Below are 16,060 nucleotides of genomic sequence, written 5' to 3'. Positions count from 1 at the left end.
GAAAATTTTATTATTTTAATCCATCCCCAACAACTGAACTTTCTCCATCCTTCAGGAGCACGGAATATCGAATCGATTTTTGCTTCGCCGCAGCAGAGACCACGTCAGGAGCCTGGGCAAGTCTTCGACACTCGTGCACGAAATAACGTCTTTCGTGCCAGAAATCAAAACTGTACGTCGGGAGTGTTTTGCAAGTCGCGCGAGGACTTGGCAAAGTCCAGAAATGGTGCCCGTTTACTGTAAAAACCGCATCCTTCCAGTAAACAAATGCAGCGAGCGGCAGCCGCGCGGGGCCGTGCCGCAGCCCTCGTCCTACAACACTGTGGCCGCCGAGACGCGCCGCGCCACTACGGACTGTCAGTCTGCGGCCGTCTGTGGGCCGAGAGGCTGCGGCAGCGCTCCCGCTCAGGCCGATCCCCGTCGCGAGAGCGAGAGAGACCCAGACGAAGCGGAAACGGACTGGGGTGGGGGCGTAATGCAGACAGTGAACGACGCTCTCGTACCGTATTGCGGCGAGTTGTCTGGATTCTGCCGAGCGAGCGAGGGCTGAGCTACGCACCTGTTTGCTGATATACGCCCCAGCGTGGGAGGGCGAGTACACACGGGCAGACGGGGCAGGATGGGACGTTGGTGTGTAGTGCACTCGAGCAGGCTGATCCAACTAGGGCGAAAGCGAGCACACCACGACGTAAGCAGATGCCTGTTCAAAAAGCCTGTCTAATCTGCAGAGCCACACTCTGCAAGGCAAAAAAAAAAAAAAAAAAAAGTGTGGTAAGATCTTATGCGACCAAACGGCTGACGTCATCGGTCCCTCAGCCTACACTCTGCTTGTCCTAACTTAAACCAACTTACGCCAAGGACAGCGCACACACACATACACACACCCATGCGCTAGGGAGGACTCGAACGTCCGACGTGGGGAGCGGCACGGACCGTGACAAGGCGCCCAGACAAGGCGCCTTTGCAACGCGATGGCTTCGAGTTGTTTACAGTGAAGTACGATCGGAATAGTTGTGGCCGACTAAAAGCAGTGGAATGGGCTCACGTACGAGGCTTTCGAGTTCTCGGCCCGTGCCTTCCTAACCTACACGCCCGCCCAGCTGATCTCTCTCTCGCCTGCAGTCTCATTTATCATCTCGCGAGCGCTGTTTGCGATCTCGAGGAATCTGAGGACGATTACTCGAGTCTGGAGCGCCGGAACTTGCCGACACACTATTAACAGAACCGAGTGCCGGAAGAGGCACGTCCGCCGCATCACGGCACGAAGCAGCCCCAGCCGCAGGCAGCCAGTAGCTCTCCGGGACGTCGCAGAAGCTCTCCACCACGCCTCGCTGGACGACGACTACTTGAAGAAACTATGTCGCCGAAAAATGGGCAGTCACGGCGTGGGGAGACATTTCGAGAACGACTGTCTCATCCTGATCGCAGTACACGGTATGGTGTCTTCAGATTGGATGGGATTGTTTGGGGGAAGAGACCAGACAGCGAGGTCACCAGTCTCATCGGATTAGCGAAGGACGGGGAAGGAAGTCGACCGTGCCCCTTCAAAGGAACCATCCCGGCATTTGCCTGGAGTCATTTACGGAAATCACGGAAAGCGTAATTCAGGATGGCCGGACGCGGGATTGAACTGTCGTCCTCCCGAATGCGAGTCCAGTGTGCTGACCACCGCGCCACCTCGCTCGGTACGTCTTCAGAAGAAGACGGTCTGTGCACCAGGAAATACAACACTGAAGCTCAGAGTGCGGCATTCTTTACTTCGCGCACACAGGAGCCGAGCGCAGGCCGGCGACGACGCGGCGGCACAGCGTCGTCGGCCGCCAGTGCATTCGCGTTCGCCTTCTCGTCGTCGTTGCTGCCGTCCTATTATCGTTACAAAGTAGCGTTTTAACGAGAGTTTCGCCGGCCGGTATTGTGAGCGGAGAAGAGGATTTAGCGCTCGTCGCATTTGCAGTATTTATGTTACTGGAAGAAGCTCATCATCAGAAAAAGAAGGAGAAGAACAGACGACGCTGGTGGACGATCTCTCATTTAAAAAGTAGGAAGCAGTGTGCTGAGACAAAATTAAGGTCAGAGCTGAATTGGAATATGGGCTACCTCCTAATGCTTTCCCAGTTGAGGCTACAAATTTGAAACTGTTCTTAAATTGTGTACACACTGAAATTTCGAAAGACTAGACGTCTTTTAGGAGAACTCTGCCTGCAGCACAAAGTTAATAGTTGCCCCCAGTTTTATTTGTTTCTCTTTGTCGTTCGTGACGAAAAGATGTCGATGAAGACAGCTTTTCCTTTTTCACATCGTGCACATCACTTTCCAAGCGTCTAGTCTCTTTGGTTTACTTTTATAATAGCAGTCCGTACGGTCTCATAACCATTCCCGTTCACGACAAAACCGTATCAGCTTTAATGCTCTCTCCATATTCCACGCTATGCTACACTACTTTAAAACGCAGTAAATTCAGGCCGTTAGCCAGAGCAGGCGGAAGCAGCAGCTGCTGGAATTTTCGTGCAACGACACGTCGCACTGGGTACGTTTCATTGACTGGGTTCGCCCTTTAATTTAGCAGCCAACCACTGTACTTTAAAAGTTCCAGAGTTTCATCAAACACTTCCTCTTCTTAAATTAAGGAGCGAAACCGGTCAATAAAAGATAGTACGTGCGACTTGTGACTGTCCTGAAAAACTTGAACAAACAGAACCGTTCTGGAAAAGCAACAGGTGTGTACCGCAGCAGCCGACACCGTAGGCAGCTTCAGGAGGAGGGGGGGGGGGGGGGGGGGATTCCAGCCGAGGCCGACCGCTTAGACGGGCCCGCCCGGTTTCCTCCAGCACACGGAGAGCAGATCCCGGCCTCCGTTGGCGTAGCGTCTACGCGCCTTTAAAAGATTCCTTTTCATATCTTCCGGTGTCAAACGTACTGTATCGGCCATTTACGTGACATGTTGTCCAAGCGTAGAGTACAACTTAACAGTGTTCTCACCGTGGAAAGTCGTGTTGCAGGTCTGAGCGACAAGCGAACCTAGCGGCCGAGGTGTGTGCCGTAACCAGCTGTATTTGTGTCATTTCGTTTCTAGTGCGCCAAGCTGAAGGGCCAGCCGCGGGACATCTACTACGGCTTCGACTCGCGCTGCAAGAAGGTAAGAGGAGAGGAGAGCAGAGCGCAGCACCCAGCCCGGCTGCCGCTACTGGTCCCCCACCCCGCACTCCCACCCCCTGCTGCCGGAGGGACGGCAGGAACCGTCATTCCAAGCAAAAGAGTATAACGAACGTGGCCTCCGAAGTACGTACCGTAACAGCTACGAGCACTTGTTCGTCTTCGATGCTGTGAAATAAACCTCTACTAATGCAACCTCTCTGTTTTCCGTACTTTCAGAGTTACGAGTTTCCACCGAAACGAGAAAAAATTGTCCAGTAAACCTGGGCTGCCAAGTGCGTATCGTAAGAACCAGGAGCACTTGTTCGTCTGCGCCACTGCTCAACACGTCTGTTCTACTCCGACAAGTGCTCGCAGCTCGTACGGTATGGCGTTCAGGACCCACGTTTCCCGGACTTTTCTGCTAGTCCCTGTCGTGTCCTTGAACTTTGATTACTCGCCCTGTAGCAGCTACTGGCGCGTGTGTACAGTGCTGCAGACACAGGGCTTTCCCTTCCGAAGGCGGCGTTCACTCGAGTACCGACTCTCAAAAACGCACGGAGAAAGCCCCGAAGAGCAGTGTGAAGTCATCGATGCATTCGAGGGCGGTTAACGCGCTACGGAGAACTCGTAGGCAACATGTCGTCGAAAACAAATTCGAGCATGCGAACCGAATTTCGAATACTAGCCAGGAACTAAAATTATGCTTCCGTTCCAGTTTCGGAGACACACAGTAGAGAAACACTCTCTCACGCCTTCGTCGAGTGGAGCATCTGCAGAGATGTGTTCGTGCTACCGTAGCATATCCAGACATTTATGACCACTTTATTACAACAAATCGTATAGAAAACACGTCGTTTAACGTGCGGATGCCCTGAAGCAGAATATTTTCTCAGACAGCAAATTCTTCTACAAAGATAAGTGTGACGCTTTAGCTGCAGTGAGCCGTTTTGCTGTATGTACCTTTCTTTTCAATCTCTGTACTCCATAAACGTTTATTGTTTAAACAACTCAATTCTAAAAATATGTTCGTTCTTCTACTTGAACCTGCTATATTTTTCCCTTCCTTCTTAGACTGTTCCATTTAACTTGCTATAATTTTTTTCCGATTAATATTAGACGACGTGCACTCTTAAACAGTTTCCACCCGTTACAAACAAATGTTCAGAAATTTAACGTCTTCTCATTGCTCTCTATTTTTTCTTTTCCGTTTTAAAATACGTATTTATACTGCGTTTCCCAAAGATCTCAGTAGTTAGTAGGCAGTGCCATGCTTTGTTCCGACTTTTATTTTTCAGTGCTCTGTGAAGTTTTCATCACAGTATATGTCACAGTATATCTCTCACCTCGTCTTCATTCTGTTACTCGTCCATTTCTACAACATTCTCTTCGAGTTAATCTCCCACGCGTAGCCGTGCCGTGCGTTGCTTCCTTCTTCCCGCTTTCCCTTCTTCGCTTGATACGGGTTTGCCATCTGAGCTCTTCATATTCGTACAACTCCTTCTTTTTTTCCAGACGTACACTATGTGATCAAAAGTATCGGGACACCTGGCTGAAAATGACTTAAAAGTTTGTGGCGCCCTCCATCGGTAATGCTGTTAATTCAGTATGCTGTTGGCCCACCCTTAGCCCTGATGACAGCTTCCACTCTCGCAGGCATACGTTCAGTCAGGTGCTGGAAGGTTTCTAGGGGAGCGGCAGCCCACGCTTCACGGAGTGTTGCACTGGGGAGAGGTATCGATGTCGGTAGGTCGGTGAAGCCTGGCACGAAGTCGGCGTTCCAAAATATCCCAAATGTGTTCTATAGGATTCCGGTCAGGACTCTGTGCAGGCCAGACCATTACAGGGTTGTTATCGTCGTGTAACCGCTCCACCAACGACCGTGCATTATAAATAGGTGCTCGATCGTGTTGAAAGATGCAATTGCCATCCCCGAATTGCTCTTTATCAGTGGAAAGCGAGAAAGTGCTTAAAACATAAATGTAGGCGTGTGCTGTGATAGCGCCACGCAAAACAACAAGGGATGCAAGCCCCCTCCATGAAAAACACGACCAGACCATAACACCACCGCCTCCGAATTTTATTGTTGGCACTACACTGGCAGATGACGTTCACCGGGCATTCGCCATACCCACACCTTGTCATCGGACCGCGACACTATGTACCGTGATTCATCACTCCACACAACGTTTTTGCACTGTTCAATCGTCCAATGTTTACACTCCTTACACCAAGCGAGGCGCCGTTTGGCATTTACTGGCTTGAAGTGTGGCTTATGAGCAGCCGCTCGACCACGAAATCAAAGCTTTCTCACCTCCCGCCTAACTGTCATAGTACTTGCCGTGGATCCTGATGCAGTCTGGAATTCCTGTGTGATGGTCTGGATAGATCTCTGCCTATTAGACATTACGACCCTCTTCAACTGTCGGCTCTCTCTGCCAGTCAACAGACGAGGTCGGCCTGTACGATTTTGTGCTGTACACGCCCCCTTCACGTTTCCACTTCACCATCACATCAGAAACAGGACGTTTAGGAGTGTGGAAATCTCGCGTACAGACGTATGAGACAAGTGAGCACCCAATCACCTGCCACGTTGGAAGTCTGTGAGTTCCGCGGAGCACCCCATTCTGCTGTCTCACGATGTCTCATGACTACCGACGTCACTGGTATGGAGTATCTGGCAGTAGGTGGCAGCTCAATGCACCTAATATGAAAAACGTACATTTTCGCGGGTGTCCGGATACTTTTGATCACATAGTGTATCTTTAATTTTCCTATAAGCCGCTTCTATCTTTCGCCCTACTGATGCGTACATCTACATCTTTGCATCTGTCGTCTAGCCATTGCTGTTTTGCCATTTTATACTTTCCGTCAGGCACATTTTTAGACGTCTGTATTGCCCTGTCACTGCTTCATTTGTTGCGTTTTCATATGTTCCTCTTTCGTTACCTAATTTCAATATTTCGTGCGTATTCCTGAGGTAGTTTTGCCAAACGCTTCAGTGCCAACATTAACAACCTGTAGAACAGTATACCGAAGAACCTCAAACACCCGAGTAACTTAACTCGCTCGATATAAGAGTTACATGTATCAACAGCTTAACAAAATTATGCGCCCCCCGTGAGTACTATCATTTGGCGACAATCTTGTTTCGACATCTAGAACCGTTTTGCAACAAAAGCGGGTCGTGCCTTACGTGAGACGCCCTCTGTATCGCGATAAGTTGCGCAGCTAACGCTACCGTGTACTCTGAGGCGTGTCGTTCGCCGAGTGCGTGTGCTCTCCTGTTGCGGAGCTCTGGTGTGCTCTGCAGACGCGCCGCCACCGCCCTTCCCCCTCTCCAGCTCCAGCAGCGGCAGCCGCGCGCGTCCCTCTGTGTCTGGGGTGTGGGTGGTGCTCGCACGGCCGCGGTGTTGTGTTGTGTTGTGTTGTGTTTCACGTCTTCGGGTTGCACTGGTTGGCTGGCCCGCAATGCTTTGCGTGCTTGACGTAAGCCTCTTCTGCTAATGGTGTCGGAATGTCACTTTCTAAAATTAAATAAACTCTTTAAATACATTTTTTTCGTTCCTGGTGTTGGTAGCTTGCTCTATAAAACTGGTTAAATAATTCTAATTAGAACTAACCGTTTATTTAAAATGGCGTGGCATACGAGTGACAAATCAGACTCTGAAGGAACGTACAGAAACGTGAGCGAGACGCGACGGGTTTTATGAAACAGAAAAAACAGTAAGGTAGCAAGGAAGTTAGAGAAACTGCTCTGAAGTCCTAGATCCGAAGAAAGAGAAACTAAAATACCTAGTTCTCTCTGCCGACTTGACAAAAAATCCCAGAAAGTCTTGGTCGTATGTTACATCAGTAAACGGATCCCGAGCCGTGTATCGAGAGATTCTGTGGCCGTAATTGCAGTGAAACCCAAGATGACACAGAAATCGTCGAAATAATAAACGTCTTCTTCCAAAACTGTTTCACGTAGGATGATAGCACTGTGGTCCCTCTTTTAAATCGTCGCACGGACGACAAAATAATAGATATCGAAATAAGTCAGAACAGAAAAGCAACTGAAATCGCTAAACAGATGAAAAGTCGCTCAACCTAATGGGATATCAGTTCGATCCTATGGTTGCAGCACTGTTCTTAATGACTGGAAAGAGCGCAAGTCATTCCCGTTTTCGAGAAGCGTTCCCAACAGACACACAGAACTATAGGCCTGTATCATTTCGGTCTGTTGTAGAATTTCTGAACACGTTTAACGCTCGCGGATCGCGACATTCCTGGAGACAGGAAACCGTGTAGAACCCAGCTCGTTCTGTTCGCCCTCGAGACAAAGAAAGCACCAGACAGACGCCACCTGGTGGGTACCGTCTTCCTCGACTTCCAGGAGGCGTTCGTCACAGTTCCGTGCTGCCGCCTGACGAACGAAATACGACCGTGCGGAATATCACACCAACTGCGTGACTGGACTGACAAGTTTCTAGCAAACAGCACACAGAACGCCAGTCTAAACAGAGAGAAGCCTTCAGAACTACAAGAAACTTCGGGTATGCACAAACGGAAAGGTATAGGTCCATTATCTCTCACAGTACATTGATATGACAAAGGTCTTGGAACATCTCATAATGCCTCTACAGCCGTCCATAATTGCGCAACTGTTGCGGTGCACGATGTTCTGGACAAGCAGACCTCTCCATTACGTTCCTGTTCCATGGGATTCGTGTCTGGCGATCTGGGCGACCAAATCATTCGTTGATATTGCCCAGAATGACATAAAACATTGTCATCCATAAAAATTCCATCATTGTTTCTCAACATCAAGTCCACGAATAGCTGTAAATGGGCTGCAGCTAGCCGAACACAACCGTTTTCAGTCAATGGTCAGTTCAGTTGGACCAGAGACATGTAGACACAGCCCACACCATTAGCGAGCCACCTAAAGCTTGCACAGTGTCTTGTTAACAATTTGCGCGCAGGGGTTCGCAGGGAGCGTGCCGTATTCGATCCCTAACGTTACCTTTTACCAACTGAAATCGGCACTAATCAGATCGGGCTACGGTTTTCGGCCGTCTACAGCCCAGTCGATATGGTCACGAGAACAAGAAAGGTGCTGCAGGCGATGTCGTGCTGCTAGCAAAGCAACTCGTGTCGGCCGTCTGCTGCCGTAGCCAAATAACGCCAAATTTCGCCGCACTCTCTCAACGGATGCGCTCGCCGTACATCCCACATTCTTTTTCGTGGCCATTTCACTCAGTGTTGCTCGTCTGTTAGGACTGACAACTCTACGCAGTCGCTGACGGTCTCAGCCACTAAGTACAGGCCGTCGCCCACTGCGTTGTCACTGCTGAGAGGTAATGCCTGACATTTGGTATTGTCCGCACCTTCTCGACACTGTGGATCTCGGAATGTTGAATTCGCTTTTAATTTCCGAAATGGAGTGTCCCACGTGTCGAATTGTAAGTACCGCTCCGCATTCAAATTTTGTTAATCCCACTGTGCATCCATATTCACTTCACAAGCAGTAGGGCAACAAGACATGAGGACAGTTTGCTAGTGCAGGTTGCCTACATTCAAGGGCAAGAGTACATTCAGGGACAAACCTATTGTTATCTTTTGATTGACACATTAAGACCCCCTATGGGTTAATTCATCCTTTTGATTGCTAGGTATTGAACCCCTGGGGATAACCTATCCTTTTGATTGATACAGCCTTAACCTGTTATTTCCCCACCCCTTCCGCACCGCCTCCTCCTCCCAGACCATCAGGAAACCACCAACCCTCCCCCTCCGCCTCGCTGATACAGGTACAACTTCAGGTCTGAGTTATTCGAATAGCCCCCTCTCACTTTATCATTTGATTGACTACTTAATTGACTTGATCACTTACTTAACTCTTCCACCTCTGGTAAACATCGCAACCTTTCCCTCGTCTCTCTCATTACTCTACCTGGAAAATGGCGGCTCTCTGGTGGAGACGAAGAATCTCACGACAGGAAATTGAGTTACAAAGCCGAAGGTATATTGTTTATTTATGAAAAACTCAGATTGCAGAGGCTGAATGTCTCTTGCTCATCATTCTCAAGTGTCTGTGGAATATGCAGGTGTTGTAAAATTCATCAAAAAGAAGTAATTAAATCGATCGCTTTTCTTTTTATGTGATCACGCTAGTAACACAGTACTGAAACACCCATCACAAGTAATTACACGGTTGAAAATCTCTGGATCATGAACCACGCACCGTCCACTGGACTGCACCCAGTACCGGTTCGCGCCACTGCACTGCACTCGGCGGTCTGCAGAGGGACACGCCACGCGCCTCTCCAGCAGTGACTGCTCGCATCCCGCGACTGACAGACCGGATGGCTGGCTAAGGCATCCGATAAATTCCCGTCGAAACACGTGCTATCTCTCTCTCTCTCTCTCTCTCTCTCTCTCTCTCTCTCTATCTCTCTATCTCTCTAGTTCTGCTTTTGTAACATGCCACTGCCTGGTCTGCACGTGCCTTCGGTCGCAGTCGGGCCGAACTGCAAACAACGCAGCCTTTACCCGGTAAACCCCTGCACAATACCGACGCACGCGTGATGCCTTTCTTTCGAGGGAAATTCCTGACTGAAAATGGATCCCGCCACTGGCTCTGAGCTGCTGTATGTGCTGGAGACAAAACATCTCGCGACAACAAATTCAATTAAATAGCACAGGATACACCGTTTATTTATAAAATTCGATTTGCAGGAGCTGGATCTCACTTTTCATTGGTGAGAAAAGTTCACATGCAGAAACTACATGTCCTAATTACGTAATTACACTGTTGCAGGTCGAAGGTGTGGCCTTATTGGAAAATATTTCTGCGTGCCCTGTGACGCTAGATACGGAAGACAGGTGGAAACACTGGCAAAGCGACGCACCCGCGCCCCACACCTGGGACAAACTACAGCCGCAGCCGGGGCCACAGCGGCGGGCGCGCGTGCGCGGCAGAGAGCACCGGCCCGCCGGGGAGGGCTTCCGGGGTGGCTGCAGTGGCAGGAATTGAGGTGTCGCCAGCACGCCCAGTGCACACGTCCCTCACGCAACACGCACGCGTCCGCTTGTGTCACGCCCACCCACCACGCTGGACACTTGGCCAGCCCCCGCTGTCGCGGGACAGGTCAGGCAGGTAGGCGCCTCAGTTGCTGAGGAAATCCGGGTCTTCCGGTCGCCGACTCCTCGAGACCGCCCTTGCAGGCAGCCGCGGTGCACTGCGAAAGGAGCAGCTGCAGCATGGATGTATACAGTAGTTCGAAACAATCCCACCCCCACATAGTCCACCCGGTTAAAAAAAAAAAGTACCCAATCCGAGAGAAAGATGTCGTTGACCATTCACCTCGAATTCCTGACGCAAAATGTTGATTTCTCCCGCTGATGCGAGTTTTCACATCGTCAGAGTATCGTTAACTGTTGCGAAAATCCTGTACAGGGCTGTGGCATAGGATGTGTTCCCTCTAAGTATTCTTTAGTCAGGTAGAAGAGTATCTTTCCTCAGTTATCACGGTCTGCAGCACAGGTGCGTGGCGTGCCGCTCCGCAGACCGCCGAGTGCAGTGCAGTGGCGCGAACCGGTACTGGGTGCAGTCCAGTGGACGGTGCGTGGTTCATGATCCAGAGATTTTCAACCGTGTAATTACTTGTGATGGGTGTTTCAGTACTGTGTTACTAGCGTGATCACATAAAAAGAAAAGCGATCGATTTAATTACTTCTTTTTGATGAATTTTACAACACCTGCATATTCAACAGACACTTGAGAATGATGAGCAAGAGACATTCAGCCTCTGCAAACTGAATCTTTTATAAATTAACAATATACCTTCAGCTCTGTCATTGAATTTCCTGTCGTGTCATCCTTCCTCTCCACTATAGAGCCGCCAATTTCTAGGTAGAGGAAGAATGGCGGTTGGGGAATTGTCAGGGGGGGAGGAGTTAATCAGTACATCAATTTAATTAAGTAGGCAATCAAATTTATAGAATGGGAAGGGGCTCATACATGAAAGTGCACCTATACTGGCGAGGGGGGAGTGAGGGTTGGAGGTTTCCTGAGGGTTTGAGAGGAGAAGGCGGAAGGGTAGAACAATATGCTAAGGACCTGTCCATCCAAAGGATGGGTTTTCGCCAGGGGGGGGTCATTACCTGCCAATCAAAAGGATGGATTATGCCCAGGGACCTTAACGTGTCAATCAAAAGAGAACAATAGGTTTGCCCCTGAATGTAAACTTGCCCCTTAATGTAGGCAACCCGCACTGCCGAATTGTTCTCGTCTCCTTGTTGCCCTACTGCTGTCAGATATCTTTTCACATGAATCACCAGAGCACAGACGACAGCTCTGCCCTTTTATATTTTGTATACGGAATATGCGATACTACTGCCATCTGTATGTGTGCATATCGCTGTACCGTGACGTTTGTAACCTGATTGTATATATAAATGTGATAGGGCCTAGCATCAGAAGTTGCACGAGGCTTTTCGCTGATATTGCTGCTGTACACAGAGGTATCGCAAAGCTAGGAGCCTCTGACAAAATGCAGGAAGAAATGCAGGGGGCCTGAGCTCGGTGGAGTGAGCCTCAGCTTAAACAAACGTGACGTTTCTCGTATACGTTAAGAGAAATGTTAGTTATTGTATGATCACACGATTGCAGGAAAATCACTGGAAGAAATTACTTCCACAAAACATTTATGAGTGCGTGTACAGAGGCATTTGAAAGAAACAACGACATTAAACTAATCGCAGCGAAGACAGACTCCATCCATACTGAGTTTCATTGGAAGAAATCTCAGAAAATGTTGTCCATCAACAAAAGAGGTGCTTTACGAAACACTGGTCCCACGAATACTTGAAAATTACTTGTCAATTTGGGTCCCATGCACATAGGATTGATAGAAAAAACGGAGAAGATCCAAAGGATAGCAGCGCGTTTCGTTACACGCTCACTTACGGAACACGGAAACGTCATGGAGATGCTCAGCCAGCCCCAGTGGCAGAGGCTGGAAAGAGCCAGTCTGCATCGCGTTACGGTTCACTGTTAAAGTTCCGAATCGCATTTTCCTGGAAGAGTCAACCGATATATTGCTTCCTCGTGTCTTCTTCTCCTTTTTTTCCCTTGTACCCGTACCCTGCATCAGCGCAGGGTCGGCAGTGTTAGGAAAGGATTTCGCGTTGTTAGTTTAAGGGGTGGCCGGATGGCCTTCCTGTCGCCACCCACGAATAATGATGTTGAAGAGAGTGAAATGATGAGGACAACACAGACACCCAGTCTCCGGGCAGAGAAGATCCGCAAGCCGATTGGGAATCGAACCTGGGACTCCGTGATCCAGAGGCAGCAATGCTAGCAACTAGACCACGAGCTGCGGACATATTTCTTCCTGACGTATGTCCCTGTAAATGAGCGCGAAGGTAAGAATCACAGAGGTTAGACTCCACACAGAGGCGTACCGCCAGTCGTCGTTCCCGCGGACCATCCGCGACTGGAAATGCAACAGGAAACGACAGCTCTACGGTGGCTCTACGGGAGGGTTGTGCGTGCAAACCTGCCCGATAACAACGAGAAGACCCGGGGAGGGAGACGAGCACGTGCTGTGTGGTCTGGAGGCAGCGAGAGACTGCGGGGCTGACCTGGCGCAGAATTTGAAGAGGAGCCCAGCTACGTGCAGGTAGGAGCTGACTGTGCGCTGGTGGTCAGCCACACTGTGGTCGCAGTGGTACCAGCCAGCACTGGTCGACGTGAGCCTCAGTAGCGGTGGTGGCGTTAGTAATAGGGCGTTCTTTTCTTTCTAATACTTGCCTTGTTCTCGTACTACCAGCAGTAGTAATGGTTATAATAATAATAGTAGCAGCAGTAGTAGTATATGCAGTTGTAATAGCACAAACAACACCAGGCGTTAAAGGCAGTTGCAAAATTTGTTAAAACAAAATGAATTTTCGAACAGTCCACGGGTATACTGCCGGTTCATAGTGTCCAACCCGGCATTGAATGTAATTAAGGAGACTGTCAGCAGGAAGTACGAACTGGCGACCAGGGCGGACGTAGCAAGCACATCGACGCTACGACAGATTCCGACGGCCACGTCTTCGCGACCCCCGGCGCGCGGGCGCGGACGGCAGAGAGAGCGGCCCGCGCGGGGAGGGGATTTAGGACGGCCGCCCGCCCTCGGGAGCTCAGTTCGTCAGCGCACCTGACGATGGCGACACGGCTGATCGCCGAAATATTGTGCCCGTTGGACACTATGGACCGGCAGTACACCCGTCGACTGTTCGAGCAACAAATACGCCGGGAGAAACTGAAGAATCAAAATGAATTCTGTCACGGTAAAGCGACACACTGGAAAAGGTACCACAGGATAACTACATGTAGAGTGGCGTATAGGTAGCCATCTAAACGTTAGACCAATAGCAACAGGAACAATGGAGTTAAGGGAACATAGTGCGCTAAGCTCGGTTCAAGTAGTTCAATTTCCAGAACAGAAAAAACAAAAAGAATGGCATAAAAATTCCCGTAAAGGTAATTTCCACGTGCAACGGTCAGTTATTGTATCTATAAAGTGTAGTAGAATCTATAAATAAAAACATAAAATAATAAGTCACGTATGAACTATATCTTTACTGTGAGCAACAAATTTTCGGAATTTTTGAGGGTCACCTTTGGATGAGACAAGCAGAAGTTTAAATATTCACAGCTACAGTACGATGCTTTACGCTGTTCAGCTCTTGTTGACACTCTATATTTACAAAATAATAATATTAATAACAAATAGTAAATAGTAAAAGTGCTTAATTCTATCGCTCATAGAGAATGACAGTAATTTATAGTGTATTAGCCATTTTGCTCCTAAACGAAGAGGAAAATCGACAATGTTTTCTACATCGTAACTGGTCCTTAAAATGCCATTCTCCGTGTTTTTGTCGAGATTAAATTCCTTTTTTTTAAAAATGCGATGGTGTATTTTCTTTTACGAAAATGAAAGGGCATTCAGTTTTGAGTATAAAAGCTGCAGTACATTTACCCCCTATGGGTGAGAGGTGATGTAAACGCGACAAATAAGTCAGCAAATGGTTTTCACGCACAGTATGTACAATACTCGTACACTGCACGCTAACGCTAAAATCAATTTCAGTGTAGTAAATGCTCAGAGTTACGACAAAACATTGATGCATTTCCGAAAACGCGCTTCAAAATAGATTTGAATTCACCTCGACATTTCTTTTCTGATTCCTGCACAGACGTTCTTAAATTGGTGACATAGATTCTCTGGTATGGTCGGCATTTCGTGGTAAACTTTGTCCTTATAGTATCACCGTAAGAAAAAGTCTGCAGGGGAGACGTCCGGGGGCAGGGCCTTGCGTCGTATCCGTCGGTCAGGTTGGTCTCTCTTCAGGATTCCTCGAGGTACAGCCGAGTTATGAGATGGGCAACCGTGGCGTCGATACCAAATGGCACGCCGTTCCACAAGAGCCACGTCCTCAAGCAACACTGCAAGTTCTTGGTCCCAAAAATTTGCGTGTTTCCCGACATTTAGTTTACCTTCAATGAAGTGTGGTACAATCACACGTAATTCCAGAATTCCATTGCCTTTGATGCTCAATTTTCAAGTTCCCACAAGTATCCCGGATTTTCCACTGACCAATAATGCATATTATGTCGGTTCGCTCGAGCATGGTTGGAGAATATCGACTCATCAGAAAATAAAATATTTGAAAACGTACCATTTTCAATTTGCACTAGAGCGCGTTGGCAAAATTCAACACGTCACTGCAAATCGTCCCCATGAAGGGCTTGATGTAGACTAATGTGATGTGGATGTAATTTATTACGATTAAGCATTCGAAGAAGACTACATTGTGAAATTCCCGAATGATGTTCCAACTGACGCGAACAAAACGTAAGGATTGGTGGCATCTGCAGCCAATATAGCGACTTCCGAATTTTCCCCAGTAGCAGTTCGTCTTCCATTATGTTTTCTTGGCGCGAGACCTTCCGATTCAGAGAATAAGTTCGCGTTCTTACGAGCTTCACTATAAATGTGAATCATATTTGTTCTGCCATTAATAGTGTATCAAACATTCGTGAGTACAAAACGAAGTGGGGCTAACTGAGAAGAGTACGTAATGTCCTTGTGGGATTTAAATTGGCGCTGGATAAACTCGTAGCGATGTCAACAACCCTGTATAAAAATGAGTATCGTTATGCGATTACAAGTAAAATATCAACAAACCACTTTAAAAATAAATTTCCTCCCTTGAATAACAATAACAAAATGAAAATAGAGAGAGAAGTCGCAGTGTGCGAAAACTATTTGCTGGCTTATTCCAAAAACACTTTAAGCGTTTCGACATTCGGTCATTTTCAAAGGCTATAAAATACAACACAAAACTGGTACCGATATATATGAAAGTGTGTTACATTTCACCACTGGTAAGGGACAGTACAACGACTAGAATGTGGCTCTCAGGCATACCTGTGATATGTCAATCATTGTAAAATAGATCATTAGGTACATTGTATGACGTCAACATTCTCAATCAAGAGACAAGTGCAAACTGCTGCCGGCCGTGGTGGCCAAGCGGTTCTAGGCGCTACAGTCTGGAACCGCGCGGCCGCTACGGTCGCAGGTTCGAATCCTGCCTCGGGCATGGATGTGTGTGATGTCCTTAGGTTAGTTAGGTTTAAGTAGTTCTAAGTTCTAGGGGACTGATGACCTTAGAAGTTAAGTCCCATAGCGCTCAGAGCCATTTGGACCATTTTTTGCAAACTGCTACCGAGGGAAAACTTTGGCAACCGAATGGAGTAAACTTCTAGGGTCGCTGGATACGTGGTACACATGCTGCACGTTTTGTTTTGTTTACAGCAATTTTCATCTTTACATCGTAGAAAACAAATTCGTCAGTAAACATGGAAATCACTTTGCAGTGT

At 48.2% G+C, this 16,060-nt stretch overlaps 1 protein-coding gene across 1 annotated transcript in view; it reads left to right on the top strand.

The window, feature by feature from the left end:
• LOC124623105 (carboxypeptidase E-like) overlaps positions 1–16,060 on the top strand; it is a 415,742-nt gene that overhangs the window by 280,194 nt on the left and 119,488 nt on the right. Inside the window, exon 6 of the mRNA XM_047148899.1 lies at positions 3,074–3,136. Coding sequence (XP_047004855.1) covers positions 3,074–3,136 — 63 coding nt within the window. The remainder of the gene's footprint in view (positions 1–3,073; positions 3,137–16,060) is intronic.

Source organism: Schistocerca americana, chromosome 1 (genome assembly GCF_021461395.2).
Source record: "Schistocerca americana isolate TAMUIC-IGC-003095 chromosome 1, iqSchAmer2.1, whole genome shotgun sequence".
Lineage (NCBI taxonomy): Eukaryota > Metazoa > Arthropoda > Insecta > Orthoptera > Acrididae > Schistocerca > Schistocerca americana.
This window is presented reverse-complemented; position numbering and strand designations above follow the sequence as displayed.